This window comes from Thamnophis elegans, chromosome 15, assembly GCF_009769535.1.
Source record: "Thamnophis elegans isolate rThaEle1 chromosome 15, rThaEle1.pri, whole genome shotgun sequence".
NCBI lineage: Eukaryota > Metazoa > Chordata > Lepidosauria > Squamata > Colubridae > Thamnophis > Thamnophis elegans.
In genome coordinates this window covers 28,774,760-28,790,076 of record NC_045555.1, presented here as the reverse complement: position 1 = coordinate 28,790,076, position 15,317 = coordinate 28,774,760, and the positions used below count along the sequence as shown (strand labels likewise).

At 51.5% G+C, this 15,317-nt stretch overlaps 1 protein-coding gene across 2 annotated transcripts in view; it reads right to left on the bottom strand.

The window, feature by feature from the left end:
• ARID5B (AT-rich interaction domain 5B) overlaps nt 1–13,958 on the bottom strand; it is a 133,444-nt gene extending 119,486 nt beyond the window's left edge. The window contains exons 1-2 of one of the 2 annotated variants that reach the window (XM_032231782.1): nt 13,309–13,958; nt 12,705–12,959 (exon numbers count right to left, since the gene is read on the bottom strand). In XM_032231782.1, the coding sequence (XP_032087673.1) occupies nt 12,705–12,959; nt 13,309–13,329 (276 nt within the window). In that variant the 5' untranslated portion in view covers nt 13,330–13,958. Of the gene's footprint in view, nt 1–12,125; nt 12,604–12,704; nt 12,960–13,308 lie in introns of those variants that run through there. The other variant, XM_032231783.1, reaches the window with a different exon arrangement.
• Between the last annotated feature and the right edge of the window lie 1,359 nt (nt 13,959–15,317).

Sequence of the window (15,317 nt, the reverse complement as noted above, 5' to 3'; positions counted from 1 at the left end):
AAACCGCTGGGCGAGATCATTCGGAGGCACGGGATAAAATACCACCAATATGCGGACGATACGCAACTGTATCTGTCCGCCCCGTGCCAACTCAATGAAGCGGTGGACGTGATGAACCAGGGTCTTGAGGCCGTTAAGAACTGGATGAGCGCTAACAAACTGGTACTCAACCCGGACAAGACCGAGTGGCTGTTGTGCTTCCCTCCCAACAATTTGGCTAATGTACCAACACTTAGGCTGGGGGGTCAAATTTTATACCCCTCAGATAGGATCCGCAACTTAGGAGTCCTCCTGGACCCACAGCTGACTTTTGACCATCAGCTGTCAGCTGTGACCAGGGGGGCATTTGCCCAGGTTCGCCTGGTCCGCCAGTTGCGGCCCTACCTAGACCGGGAGGCTCTCGCAACAGTCACTCGAGCCCTTGTGATCTCTAGGCTGGAATACTGCAATGGGCTCTACATGGGGTTGCCCTTGAAGTGCATCCGGTGACTACAGTTAGTCCAGAATGCAGCCGCGCGAGTGATAGTGGGCGCACCGCGGTTCGCCCATGTTACACCCGTCCTCCGCGAGCTGCACTGGCTACCTGTCGGTCTCCGGGTGCGCTTCAGGGTACTGATGACCACCTTTAAAGCACTCCATGGTAGTGGATCTGGGTACTTGAGAGACCGCCTTCTGCCGATTACCTCCCTTCGACCAATTAGATCACACAGACTGGGCCTCCTCCGAATCCCATCTGCCAGTCAATGCCGACTGGCGACTACACGGAGGAGAGCCTTTTCTGTTGCAGCTCCGACCCTGTGGAACGATCTCCCCGTTGAGATCCGTACCCTCACCACCATCCAGACCTTCCGCGCAGCCCTCAAGATCTGGCTCTCCCAGCAGGCCTGGGGATAGGTTCCCAATTCACCCGCCCGAGTGTTGATTGCTGAACGAAAGTTGTGTTTTACTATTTTTCTTTGTTCACATTTTGTTTTGTTTTTTGATACTGCACTCCCCTCCCTCGTGATTGTAAGCCGCCCTGAGTCCCCTCAGGGAAAAGGGCGGCCTATAAATCTTAATAAATGAAATGAAAAATGAAATGAAATGAAAATCTCCATTCCCTCCCCACTCCAGGGGAAAGATACTGTAAAACCTCTATTCCCTCCCCACTCCAGGGGAAGGATATTGTAAAATCTCCATTCCCTCCCTGCTCCAGGGGAAGGATACTGTAAAATCTCTATTCCTTCCCCACTCCAAGGGAAGGACAATGCAAAATCTCCATTCCCTTCCCACTCCAGGGGAAGGATATTGTAAAATCTCTATTCCTTCCCCACTCCAAGGGAAGAACACTGCAAAATCTCCATTCCCTCCCCACTCCATGGGAAGGATACTGTAAAACCTCTATTCCCTCCCCACTCCAGGGGAAGGATATTGTAAAATCTCCATTCCCTCCCCACTCCAGGGGAAGGATATTGTAAAATCTCCATTCCCTCCCACTCCAGTGGAAGGATACTGTAAAATCTCTATTCCTTCCCCACTCCAAGGGAAGGACACTACAAAATCTCCATTCCCTCCCCACTACCTGTATATTATTTAGTTTTGGCAAAGTGTCAATGCTCCAAACAATCCAATGAAGCTGAAGACTGCAGAAAATGAGGTCTAATTAAAAACTGTAACTACTCTGAAATTATAGGTAAAGTGGATTGACACTCGGGTAGTTTAAGGCCTCCTTCTTATTTGTCACCCTGGGTCCACCTGATGTGCGCCACAAGCATCAAGAAGCCGCTGGGATTAATCTAGATCTGTGATGGCAAACCTATGGCACGTGCACCAGAGGCGGCATGCAGAGGCCTCTCTGTGGGCAAGTGCGCAGTTGCCAGCTGCTCTTCGAGCTTCTGGTGCTCTGGTATGTGCATGTGGGTTCCGGTTTGGGCACTCAGAGCCAAAAAGGATGGCCATCACTGACCTAGATTGATAGAGCTAGGATAGACCCCCGATGGAATCAGCAAAACCAATTTGGGAGACCCAAAGCCTTCAGACTTTGGGTCTCAAACTTCAACATGCTTCTCTTGGAAGCCGATGGGTTTGGCACTCCGTAAGCTGCATGTCCTGCTGATTTGTTTAATTCAGATTCCTTTGATTAGAAAAGAATTAAATGGATAGGTGACAGCAATTCTATGGCCAGAACTGCTCAGGCCCTAAACAGACCCCAAAGGTTTTTTGAAAAAATAAAAATAAGGGTCAGCGGCAGCTGAGGCTTTTGCTAGAAGGATGCTCTCCACTTCCTCATCCCCAACGCCTCAAAAAACTCAAAGGTGTTCCTGTGGATGTAGAAAAACTTGTGAGGAGCAATTTTCATCTTCAGCTATGAATGGCTGGCTGTGGGGGAGCCTGCCAGAATGGCTGCTCTTCTGAGAAAGTCCCTGGTGGTCTATGGAGCATGGTCAACTTTCAGCTGGGTCCCCCCTATGGCCAGAGGGAAGGGCCTCTCCAGAAGAACTAATAATGAACCAATGTGAATTAAAGGCAGAGCTTCCTTTGTGGGAATCCAAATGCCCTGGAGACAGAGAGAAGCAGGTATGGTTCTCGGCTAAGACTTGCATGTTCTTAACTCCCATTCAGATCATTAGCAGCCACTGATGGTCTTCTCCACTTTTAAATAACGTCCAGGCATTTATGTTCATCCAGGGTAGAGAAGAGCTGGCATTCCTAATATTCTGACACCCTCCGCCCCTCAGGACCAACCTTTTATTGATCATAAAATCTAGGCTAGGTGTTCAGAGATGGCCACCATTTGCTATCCGGGCTGCCCATGCTCCATTCTGAAGTACACTGAATCAGGAGGCCACCCACCATGACTCCAGATTTTTCCCTAATTCTCCATGGGTTCTTCTGCTACATTTTGTCTGCGTCTATCCCTAGAATTGAGAACTTAGAACAGCAATCCTTTTGGAAAAAAAACTGGCAAATCTGCCACAGCTCCCTTTAAACACACGAACAAACAAAGCAGGGCTGAGATTTAAATGAGGAAAACACAAACAGGAACTTGAGTTTGGCTACAGACTATTTACCCAGTTCTTTAGGAAATGAAAAGAAAGCCCACCGATGTTACCCGTTATTTCTTGATGCATACATAAACCACCCAGGCTGCACCCTTGGCTCTGTGTATGTTTAAAATAGTAACAACACTGAACTCAGATTAAACATTTAGTTATTTACATATGCTCAGCTTTTTATGCCATGCAGCCACTCATGTCAAACAAATTGTAGGTCAGTGACTTGGAAGTTGATCCCACACTTGCAAAACTCATCTCTTGATCACATTCCAGGATCCGTCAGGATTGGCTAACATCAGGATCTCATGTCAGCTCCTGATTTCCTCCTTGCTCCTAATCTTTCACACAACATTGTGGCACAGCATTGCCCAAATTGCATGCCAGAAGACTCTCTGTTGGCCATATGCAAGGGTACTGAGGCAGTATTCTTCAGGAGCAGAGAAGAGGTGCTGCAACCCTCTTGAGAACTTCTCCAAAACCAAGTTCAGCTTTATGGGAAGCTCCTAACTAATGAGAGGCTTCCTTGACTGGATCTATTTGTCCATTTGACACAGCTGGAAGATTCCTTCAAGGGAGCTGCTTCCCTTTTTCTAGGGAGTATAACCTTTAGGATAAGACTTTTACCACCTCTAGATAAAAATTATTCTAATTCTCAGATCTACTAAAACCAGCAGAAAGCAAAGCTTTAACTGCTTCCCATCTTCTGATGTGCTCCTTGGTCACCTCTGAGAACACCGAGGTGAAAGCCAGGAAGAGACCCTAGGCAACACTGAGTTTCCAAATCTTTCAGTTCCCGAATTCATCCAACATGTCCCTTTTGAAGAGCGCAATTTGGCTGAACATTCAGATTGTTCCTCAAAGGCCCATTTCTCATCCCAGATGAGCAGCAGCTTTTCTAGCAGGAGGGACGATCTCAAATTCAGCCAACAGAAGTTTGGCATTAAAAAACCACACAGACACACCAGAACGCTATGATTACAGAACCTGAACACATGCAAATTGGAGGCTTAATTAACTGACAATTGTTTCTGAGATATAAAGATTTGCCATTTGTAGTTTTGCACAGAAATGGCACATATGGCATTCTGGAAGACAGACAGCAGGTTCCCCCATCTGTGGAATATGACTGTGCAACTTACACGGTTTCAGATAATTGTCATCAGCATTTGTACAGCACCTTTCACTGTTCAACACCCTTCACATCTATTGCTCTAAGTCTGGTTTTGTTCTACTGCTGGAATATGAAGCCTGACTTAATGGGCTGGATCCAGGAATTCAACAATCTGACATGATCCACAAGCACAGAGAGGTGGATTTCTCAACTGATTGTACTGGAAGAGCCTTGCACTCCACTTCCCAATGATCCATCCTGCACCACAATGATGTGAATCTGAAATCAAAGGACTTAGCCAAGTTGGACTATGCTACGCCTTAGACACCCTTCTCTGGGAGAGAATCTAGGGCTCCTGAGTTACTTCAAAAATCAACCACACACTCACTTTGCAAGGGGAGGGCTGTGGGCCAAGCAACACTGTTCAAGAGTTTTGGAGGCCTTCGTCTGCTATCTTCTCATGCTTGGTGGGAAGTGAAGGACCTTCACTCCCTTCCCTCTTCCCCACTAGCCCCAGTCCTGCTCCAGAGCTGTCCCCCATCCCCTTGGTCAGTCTGGGGATAGTGGAAGGTCCATCCTGGACCTCCTTTGGTCAGCAGAAGCCCAGCTTCACCTAGGAAGGTTTCTAGGATGAGCTGCCTGAGCTCTCCATCCTGCTGGTCTCAAACAGGACAACTGCCTTCAAGTAGCTGTTATGGCATCTGCCTTTCAGGAGGGTGACATCAAATCTCAAAATGCTTCAACACCATTTCACTATCAGGCCAGCATGTACTGGGGACTGAGATGAACAAGAAGGTGCCACTGAAGTGTGGGGAATCATGGAGGTCCTGGCCCTCAGACCCCCAGCAGGCTTGCTCTCCCTGCCTGCTCTCATTACCCCGAGAAGAGTCCTTTCTGGGCAGATGACAGACCTGTTTTTCTTCGCAAGAAGGGTTGCCCTCTGCATTCGCCCAGTGAAATTATGTATGCAGATTTCTTTTTTGGCTTTTGTTTGCATTGTGTCCCATTGTGCTGGGAAAAACAATATGTGCTTTAATTAGCAAATATCTGTAAATAATTTACTTGTTTCTCAGTACAACAGAACAATGGGGCAGTTTTCCCATAATTCGATTGAGCATGTGTGGCTGGGTCTTTGCCATAATCTTCCATTGTCTGATATCACAATCAATCAGGACATTATTCAGCATCAACATTAAAATGTGCAGAAGGAACCCAAGATTTAAACTCTGTCACTCTAATAACCCCAGGCAGAAGAAATGAATTGGTTTTATGAAAAGGGAACACTAATATCCAAATAATTTTGAAAAAAGAAAGCAAAATACCCCCAAATAAATAGATCACTAATTTAGATTTGTCCTTAGAGAATAAAACTATCCCTAACAATTATTCAGTGGAAGTGTCAGTGGATGAAGCTAACGAGTCCAACAGTTAATGACATTGTTGAACAGAATCACATGCATATAATCTCAGGAATATTTATAGGAACTCAGTATTATTTACTGCAGTGTTTCTCAACTTGGGGATGTGTGAACTTCAACTCCCCGAATTCCCCAGCCAGATCTATGAGTTACACTGGGTTGCTGCGCACAAACTCCCATGCAACATCAGCAGCACCCTTGGCATCTAATTCTGCAAATCCAGCCTCCCTGCCAGGAGTTGAAGGCCACCAAAAGCTGATCTCACCTACTTCTTACAATGTACTCATGGTCTAGAACAGGGGATTTCAAGGCCAGGTTATTTTTCTTTTCAATTTCCAGAACCACTGAACAGGTGGCAAAAATAGAAAACTGGCTCCATTTGTCTGAACTTTTTCTTTTTGCCTTTCAGCTTTCATGGATCACCATCAAGTTCTCACAGAACCTACTCTCAAAAGCTCTGAATCAGAGACCAGAAATGCCCAATTTGACCCAGACCAGCTTCTCTAGGGTCCAAGCTGGGTGGGGCTGTCATAAAACCACCCTGAAGGATGTGGAGCCTGTGGGGTCGAGCTTGGGAAATTACACACCTTGGAGAACCATTGCTTTCGGTAACTCCCCTTCCATGTAGAAGACCCCCAAGTGCCAGCAAGACCAATATCTCTTCCTCCTCAGCATTTGGCACACACACCCATGAGAAGCCCTGCACAAGCCTGGGTACCTTTGCTCCAAAGGCAATTCAGTAAGCATGATTAAGAGCACAAAAAGGAGAGTCAATTTATTTCACTTGTGCTTAGGAATATGCTAGAGCGTAACTAGGCAACTAAAAGTAAAGTATACCCTCAATTAATTTGCCCCTCTGCTTATTTAAAACATTCAATTAAAACATTTTTAAAAAACACTTTCCATCTTGCTCAGGATCTCGATACGTTTGAGGTGCAATGTGCAGAGGCTTTTATTCACCACCACAAGAATTGTACGCTCAAGAGTCACTGACCTGCAGCTCCAAATCAGGAATGTGTCAATAGGGGGAATTCTCCCCTGCCAGAGTCCGGCTGTTAGGCATGATGGGAACAACTGGCTTTTCTCCTACAGAAGAATTTTGGAGATCAAGATCCACGGTGCTCCATCGAGAATTATGGGAACCATGCCACAACGTCTCAACTTTCATCATGAAACCGTGGTTTTAAAGGAGTAAATGAGAGCTGTGGTTTTGATTGCTTATAGTGGCCAGCCGGTCAGGTAGAGCTTCCCACTATTAGAGCTCCATAAGCAACAAAGCCTAGCAGAAAAGCTTGCCATATGTATGCACCAGCATCTCAAGTTCATTCAGCAGCAGCTCCACAGTCTATCTCAGGGGTCCCCAAACTTGGCAACTTTAAGACTTGTGTACTTTAACTGTTAGAATTCTCCAGCCAGCAGAGCTTCTGGGAGTTGAAGTCCACAAGTCTTGAAGTTGCCAACTTTGAAGACTTCTGGTCTATCTGGACAGGCATTCAGGAGTCCATCCTGGTGCTTCAAAGGAAGGACATCTGGGAGGGGAGCAATCAACATCTGACCACAGTTGATTTCAGCACCAATGATACCTGGGAGCGACAGGAAGTTGGCTTTCTAAAATGAACCTCACTTTGGAGGGATGGAGCAAAATTTAAAGAATTAGTTTCAAAATGCAGAGAATAACTCAGATCCAAAGTTAAGGAGCTGAGCATTTTTTTAAAAGCTTCAATTTCTCATGCAGTTTTAATCTCTGCTGCTGAATTGTCAGGAAAATTATATGGATGTATTCATGAAGGCACCAAGAATCCAGCAGGATTCGGAATCTTGTTGCGTTTACACGGCCGTCTTCCTTGGTCACTGTATATATAAGGTTGTGTTACTAGGCTTCCACACACTGTACGTACCAGGGAATAAGTTCTCACAAGCTCAGTGGGAATTTCTCTTGGAGATAATGTGTAGGCTGTAGGGGATCAGGGCCTGCACTGCTTCATCTCAATCGGACCAATTCAGTTGATCTGTCTTGGCCCCAGCTTAGCTTCATTATAAGCCAAACTACAAAAAATGCAGTGGGGGTGTATAGCTAGTCCTCGCCTTATGACCACAATTCAGCTAAAAATTTCTGTGGTTGAGTGAGACATTTGTTAAGAGTTTTGCCACATTTTACAACCTTTCTTGTCCCCATTATTAAGTGAATCACTGGAGTTGTTAAGTTAGAAACACGACTGTTAAGTGAATCTGACTTCCCCATTGATTTTGCTTGTCTAATGGTTGCAAAAAGTGACCCTGGAAGACAGCAATGGTCATAAGTGTGAACCAACTGCCAAGCATCTGAAGTTTGATCATATGACTATGGGGGTGCTACAAAGGTTGTAACTGTGAAAAATGGTCATAAGTCACATTTTTCCAGTGCTGTTGCAACTTTGAATGGTTACTAAATGAATTGTTGTAAGTCAAGGACTACCTGTCTATCTGTGTTTCTGTGAGTTTGAAGAGCCTCAATTGTTTCTCCCCATAGAGCACCCTGTGGTTGCTGGTAAGAAGACTGAAGGTGGGGTGGGGAGCTGAGTCTACCCAGAATGTCCCCAGCAGAGGCATCACTTCAGCCCAGGAATTCGGGATTCAGTCTCTGCTACACAGCCTGATCTGGGCCAGACCAGCTCTGGCAGGTATGCAGGAAGTTTAGAGCAACAGTTGCCTGCTGAAAGATTTGCACAACCGGCTGGACAGACACACAGAACAACTCCAAAGGACAAAACTAGCTCAAGAGTAACAGTCTGAAATAACAGAATTAACAAGTGGCACATCTGCCACAAGTGAGGCTTCAACAAAGTTCTGAGCTGTGCAGAGCTCTCCACAAGCACACAATTCACAAACATAGAAGAGCAGGAACTTCTTTCACTGCATTGGGAGAACGATCGCTGCCTGCTTCCTGGACCACATGTCCCATACATGTCCCTCTCCACGCAGGCCACATCGCTGCCACTTCACTTCCAGGCAGTGGCAGATTAAGGCTCACTGGTGCCCTAAGCACTGACAAATCTTGGACAAATCCCCCCTCCTCCTTTGAACATAATGTACAAATCTTGGTTTTTCCTTTCTTTCTCAACTTTGGGGTGTCCCCTTTGGGCCTGGTGCCCTAATCACATGCTTAAGCTGCTTAATGGTTAATACACCACTGCTTGGGCTCAAGGCATACAGTTGCAACCTTCTTAGTCACCTCTTGGAGGGAGGGCAGAGCTTCTACTCTTTAGGGAGCATCTCACTAACCTCTGAAGATGATATAAAAGGCCACAATCACCCAGACCTTCTCCTAGGTTATGTGCCTAGCCCATGGCCACAGTGCTGCCCATCTAGGATCTCAAACTGGCAAACCATGGCTGGAGGCACCACATGGTCCTATCAGTGCAAAGTCCAACATATTGGACTAAGGATAGCGGCAGCTTCAACCAATCTTGGCTAGATCTTCTGCTAGGAAATGTATCCTTTACAGCTGCAAACTGTTGGTGGAGTTGTCTACCTAGTCACCTTTGCAACCTGCCACTTCAGGCCCTTTTTTATGACCCCAAGAAGTCCTGACTGCATTTGTAAAACCAGAGACCCCCAAGATGCAGAGTTTAAACATTTTCAGGACCATAATTCCCATTTCTTGCTTTTTTTGCTGAAAGCTGTTGCTCCCGGGCTCCCCCCCCCCCCCCACAACTCCAGGTTTCTCCATGCAGTTTTCCAATGTTTATGCTGGAAAACACCTCTCAGAGGCTTGTTTCCTGCATATATAATTTATTGCTGGCATGTGGCTCCCATGCTGAAATGCAAGTTTGTTATGCTGCAGCCTTTGACAAAGCCTCTCAAGCTCAGCCCAGACATCCATGCAAAGGGGCAGGAGAACAGCCCCAGAATGAGTCAACCTCCAGGGATGCAATTCCAACAGCCAGGAAATCTCTGGAAGATGCAACCTCTGAAGGGCTCTGCATAGTCATCTGGAAACCAATTGCATCAAGCAGTGGAGCTACATCCGAGTAATCTGGGGTGAAGCACTAGGAGGGGGTCCGGTCTCCTGGTATGCTTTGAAAGTCAGGAGTTGAACTAACAATTTGGCTGCTTGGGTCGCTTTCACACCCACTGAGCTCCCATGGACAACTGCTCTGGAGCCCTTCCTGTGGGAGGAAGCCATGCTGTGTCAGTTGTTCACTGGCCACCAATGGTGGTCACCATCACTCAAACACCTGGTTTGCTTCACCTAACACATCTGCATGCTTCTTTGGCTTGGAAGGAATCCCAGCCTGACGTTCCAAGAAATCAGTTCACTATCCCTTTTCAGACCCACAGAGATGCCTACAAGGAGCCCCCATTGAATCTCTGGCTACCTGTGATAAGGAGCCCCACACAGACATGCACCAGGCTCAGCATAAGCGCCTTGCTGACCTTTGATCCCCTCAGAAAGGCCCTGACTTTACAGATTTATCATCCACCTTAGGAAATGGAAGGTGGGCAGTGACTTTGGCCATACTTTATGCGGTAGCTCAACATATAATTCCTTTTTATTACACCACTCTTGTTCCAAGCCCTATCTGTTATTTTTCTCTATGAATTATCCCCAGAATAATTTTCATGCCCACAGGCTTAGAAAGGGTTGCAGGGGGCTGCTTCTCCACTTAAAATGGCTCCATCTCTCTGCTTCGGAAATAGCTGTTAATGTCATTTACATAAAAGAATTATCACTGTGGTTAAGTAACTCGAAATAACTGCCTCGTGTACTGCGAAAGAAGCTGAACTGCCTTTTTTGGCTCTGCTTTGGCCGTGCACTTTTTTTCAATGGGATGTTTCTTCCCAAATGATATAAAACCAAAGATGATAAAATCATTTTGGATTCTATACCCCAGATGTCAGAGGGAGAGGAGAACAAGGAGACTTTTTCAAGAGGGTAAATTGTACAGAGTAGCCTTTATTGTCATTGTACATCATGTATACAATGAAATTGGCTTTAGCCTCACTGGTGCAATCCATGACAAGTAAATACAAACAACACAAATAGTATAAAGAATAAACCCTACGCAAGTAATTAAGGCCTCTGGCCCTTCCTGGCCAAGCCCCATTGCTCTCTTTGGCATCTTCTCCCAACTGCAGAGGGCAGCCAGGAAATGAAAAGGGTGCCAGGAACACTCTCGGCCTGCTTGGTGTTGGGGCAAAATTGTGGCAACCTCCCCAGAATAAAAAAGTGTTCCTAACAACAATATTTCAGACGCAACAGTTAAAGTTCCCAGCAAAAGACACCAGCAGATCCCGACAAGCAAGCCGGCTGCTCTCCCTCTGTGGGTCTGTGGGGAAGGCAGAGGAGAGCCTGTGTGCAGGAGATCATCCCAGCCATAACATAATTTCCAGCCATGTTCATACCATATAATGTGAGATGATCATTAAGGCCTATTAAAATGATTGGTGGCCTACTTCCCATCCTTTCATTAAAACAAGGCTCGATTGGGTTATAAATATTCATTATGAGGAATTTCATCTTTATCTATCTAAAATTTCAGCTCCTCACTTGCAGGGCTCTATTATCTGATCCTTCAGAGGGAGAAGAAGCCTTTGTTGCCCACAGTTGTCCCCCCACCCGGGGAATGGGTCCTCTGCACCCCCTGAAAGGAGGGTTTTTTCTTGTCATTCTGAGATAGTGAAATGAATAACCATCTCCAGAGGTGAAAGATCATGCCCCCCCCCCCTCCTGGATTGAGGGGCTGCCCTCTTTGGGGGGGGGGGACACAGGCCAATGCCTAGAATCTAACCCTACATGCAGGTGAGTCTAAAGCAGGGGTGTCCAAACTTTAAGACTTGTGGACTTCAACTCCCAGAATTCTCCAGCCTGCACAAGTCTTAAAGTTCCCAAGTTTGGACACTCCTGATCTAAAGGTTATACAGGGAGCGATTCAGGCACAGCTTCACTGGCTCCGGAGCATCTTCCTTTCTCCAGGGAGACCAAAGAGCGGCCCCTCTTCTCCCCCTCTGCCTCCTCACCCACCAAGCGGAAGGCATGGCTTCCCAAGCACCCTTGTCCCTGGGGAGAGCCCGTGAGGGAGCTGCACAGGGCCCCGGGGGACTCCCTGGCTGCCAATGTAGAGGGGCGGCGGAGAGCCCTGCACGGCCCCTTCCCCACGCCGCTCAAGGGGAAGCGCCGCGGAGCGGAGAAGGGGACTCGAAGCTCCGGTTGCCGCCTTGACTTGCCCGACAAGGACAGACCCAGCGGCCTCTTCCTGCCGCCCGCCCGCCCGCCAGGCACCGAAGGAGAAGCCGCCTGCCTGCCTGCCTGCCGAGCTCTCCCCTCGCGTCCTGGCCGGGAACGCAAAGCCCCGCCGCGCTCTCTGCCAAGGAAGCCCCGCATTTGGGCCGGAATTCGCGCGGGCCCAGCGCCCCTTCCTCGGCTCCGGCACTCGGGCAAAGGCGCAACCGGCCGCCCAGCCACAGGCTCCCGTGCCGCATCCGCCCTCCGCAGCGCCCCTCATTGGGCAGCCCGGCGAGCGGCCGGTCTCGCGGGTCGCGTGGCGGGCACCGGAGCTGCAGAGATCTCCCTGCCGGTACCTGTCATCCTGCACTCGATCCTGCCGGCCGACCCTGCCGGGGCGCTTTTGCTCGTTGGCGCTGCCCGGCCTGCCTTTCGTAATTTCCGCCTTCCATCCCGCCGCCGATCGGAGCGAGCCCGAGACCGCCGCCGGACCCTCTCCGCCCGTTGGAGGCGCCCCAGGTGAAGACGGACCTCCACTGGCGGCCGAGGGGGGCGGGCCCCGGTGCCTCCCTCCCTCGGAGGAAGGGAAGCGGCGCGCCTGTGACGAGGCGATCGGAGCGGGGCGGGGGCGGCGGGGAGGCTGCTGGCAGCCAAGATCACCTTCAGGCGGGCAGAACCCAGCCCCGCTCGCCCCCACAGCCGCCGCCGGCTTCTCGCCCTCCCGGCTGCCAGGCGAGCTGGATGGGCTGCCAACCTGCCGCAGCCTCCTCGGCCGCAGGGACGCCGCTCTCACGCCCACGCTTACTCAACACTGCAGTCGGGGGGAGGGTGCATTGCACAACGTCCCGGGCGAAGCCCCCCTCCCTCTCTCCGGGTCCCGGCCGGCCGGCAGATAACCCCCCCCCCGTTCCCCCCGGAATGACGCGGGCTCCCACCTCGCCGTGCTGGCTCCTCCGGCCCTGCGGCGTGTCCTCCGGGAGGAAGTAAAGTTTGGAGCTGGATAAAAGTTGCCGGGAGGTCCGCTCCTCCCAGAGCAGCTGCAGCTCCGCTATGCAAAGGGGGTCTTCGGGCCGGCACCGCACAAAGAAGAAGTCGCCGAGGGAAAGGATCCGCGTCCGGCCGCCCAGGTGGAGCTGGAACGCCTTGTAGAAAATGTACGGTCCGTGCAGTCCGCACGGCGAGCCGACCCACTGCGGGGGGGAGGGGGAGGCGGAAGGGAGGGGAGAGAGAGAGAGAGAGAGAGAGAGAGAGACAAGCATCAGCCCCCGCAGAGCCATCGCCGAAACGCGCGGCCTCCCTCCCTCCCCCGGCTGCCGGATCGGGTCTCGGGCGAGGCGACAGGGAGCCAGGCGGGGCGGGGGCTGCGGGATGGCTGTCTGCCCTCTGTCCGGCGGGCAGGGACCCCATCGGGCGCCCCCATCCTGTCCCCCTTCGGGCAGAGCGGCCGGGAGGCAGGCAGTTCCCGGGGAAAGTTCCCTGAAACTTTGGGGGGCGGGGGGCGCGGGGCGCCGCCGGGAGGGGCCAAGGAGGACCGAATACCTGGACTGAATTGGGCTCCATCTCGACGCTCTGAATTGATTGAACTCAACATTCTCCAAACTTGTTGGCTTGAATGGATCGCATCAGGTCCTGGCAGGGAAAAGCGGGATCTCGCTGCCGCCGCCGGCCAGCCTCGCTCGAAACGCCGAATCCCCCGGCCCGGGGCCGCTTCGGAGAGCCAGAAACGCCCCGCGGCGCTTCCCGCCGCCTCCCCATTTCCCAGCCGGGGCGCAATCCGGGCCGTCCTCGCCGGCTGCCGTCCGCCCGCCCCGGCGATGCGGTTCAAGGAGCCAGCCCGGCACTGCGGGGAGGCGAGCGGCTGGAAGCGGGCTGGGGCTCGGGCCGGTTCCTTAAAATCTCAGTCTGCCCGAATCCCCCGAGCTCCCGGCTCCCCCGAGCTGCCCGCCGGCCCCCCAAGCGCCCGAGCGAGCCGCCGCTCCATTTTGCCGAGCCGAGAGGCAGTCTGGTGAAGTCTTCATCTGACAGGACCTGCTTGTATATCTCTAATATAAAGAACATTTCCTGCCGGGAGTCGGAGGCGCTGTTCGTCTTTCTAATTCTCTCCAGCAGATTTGCTTTTATTAGCCATGTAGATGGGGCCGATAGTTAAATTGCGTTTCCTTGGTGCCATATTCCGCCCCCCCTCCCCTCTCCCCCCTCCCTCGGCGGAATCGGATCCCTCGCATTCGCTGCCTGGCCCTAAGATTTCAATATCAAGACGGGCGGGGCGGCGGGGGGGATCGATTATATAAACATATAAATATTAATGCATTTGTTTGCTTTGGCGCACACGCGCACACACACCGACACACACATACACGGCCCAGAAGCACCGAGGCGTGGTGAGCGGACTCCCACGGAAGCGCAGCGATCGCGGGATCTGGCCAGCGATCTGGAGCAGCGGATCGAACAATAAATCAATATTGGGGCCCAGCGCGGCGCGTGGGGGGCTTCGGCGGCAGCGCTGGCCTCCCCCCTTCTTCCCCTCTGGAAGCCCTGGGCACACACGTACACACGGTTACGTGGGGACAATGCGCATTTCCGGCAGGGGCTCCAAGCCCCCGCCGCCGCCGTTCATAGGTGCCGATGCCCAAGCGGTGCAGAAAGCGGAAGGCGGTGGGGGGGGGCGAGGGGGCTAGATTTGGAGGCCCCTCAACGACCCCCGAGATTCAAGCCGAGCGAGACGCGGAGAGGGGAGGGGTGGACCGTAAGAGGCCCGGCGGCTTCTGCTGCCGCTGCTGCATCCGCAGCTGTTCTCGGTCTTGCGGAGTCGGAACCGCTGCGGGCACCGGCATGAAGCAAAAACTTCAGAGCCGCGATTTCCCCGCCCCCCCGCCGCCGCACTGGCTGGGCTGGGCGATGGTGCAGTTGCCGCCTTCCCCGCCCCCCGTACAAGGAAGGAGGGAGGGGGGATACATCACCGCGGGGCTCTTGGACAGGGAAATCGGTGTCTGTACAGTAGGGGACAGTTGTAATCCGAGCCTTCATAAAATTACAGGTTGGCGAATGGCCCCGAGAGCTATGCTGGACGCTTTCGCAACGGTCCACCTCGGAGGCGCCGCATCGAGCCGAAGCGGGAGGACGGGGGGGGGGATAAAAACCGGAGCCCCGTGATGGAGGAAATCGATCCCGGGGACGGGCGGGGGGTCTCTTCGCGGCGGGAGGGGGCGTTGAGCCTTCTCCCTCACGCATACTCCCCCGGCATCGGCGCCCTTGAGCCCGGGACGCGGCGGAAACCCCAAGCGGGGGACTTCGCCGGACCTGCGAAGCTCCGAAAACTCTGCCGCTAATTTCACGGTCCCGCCGCGGCAGCCTTCGGACGGAGGCTTCACCCGCTACGCCGACGCGGAAGCCCCATCCGAGGTTTGGGGCCCCTGGATGAGCAAATCCCAAAGGAGGGTCCAGCTGGGCCTCCTTGAGAAGAATGCAGGAATTCTCCTCTGAGAAGTCACGTTCAGCATCTTTCTATCGGCTGCCATTCATTTCTAGCCATCGGTTTTGATCAGCCT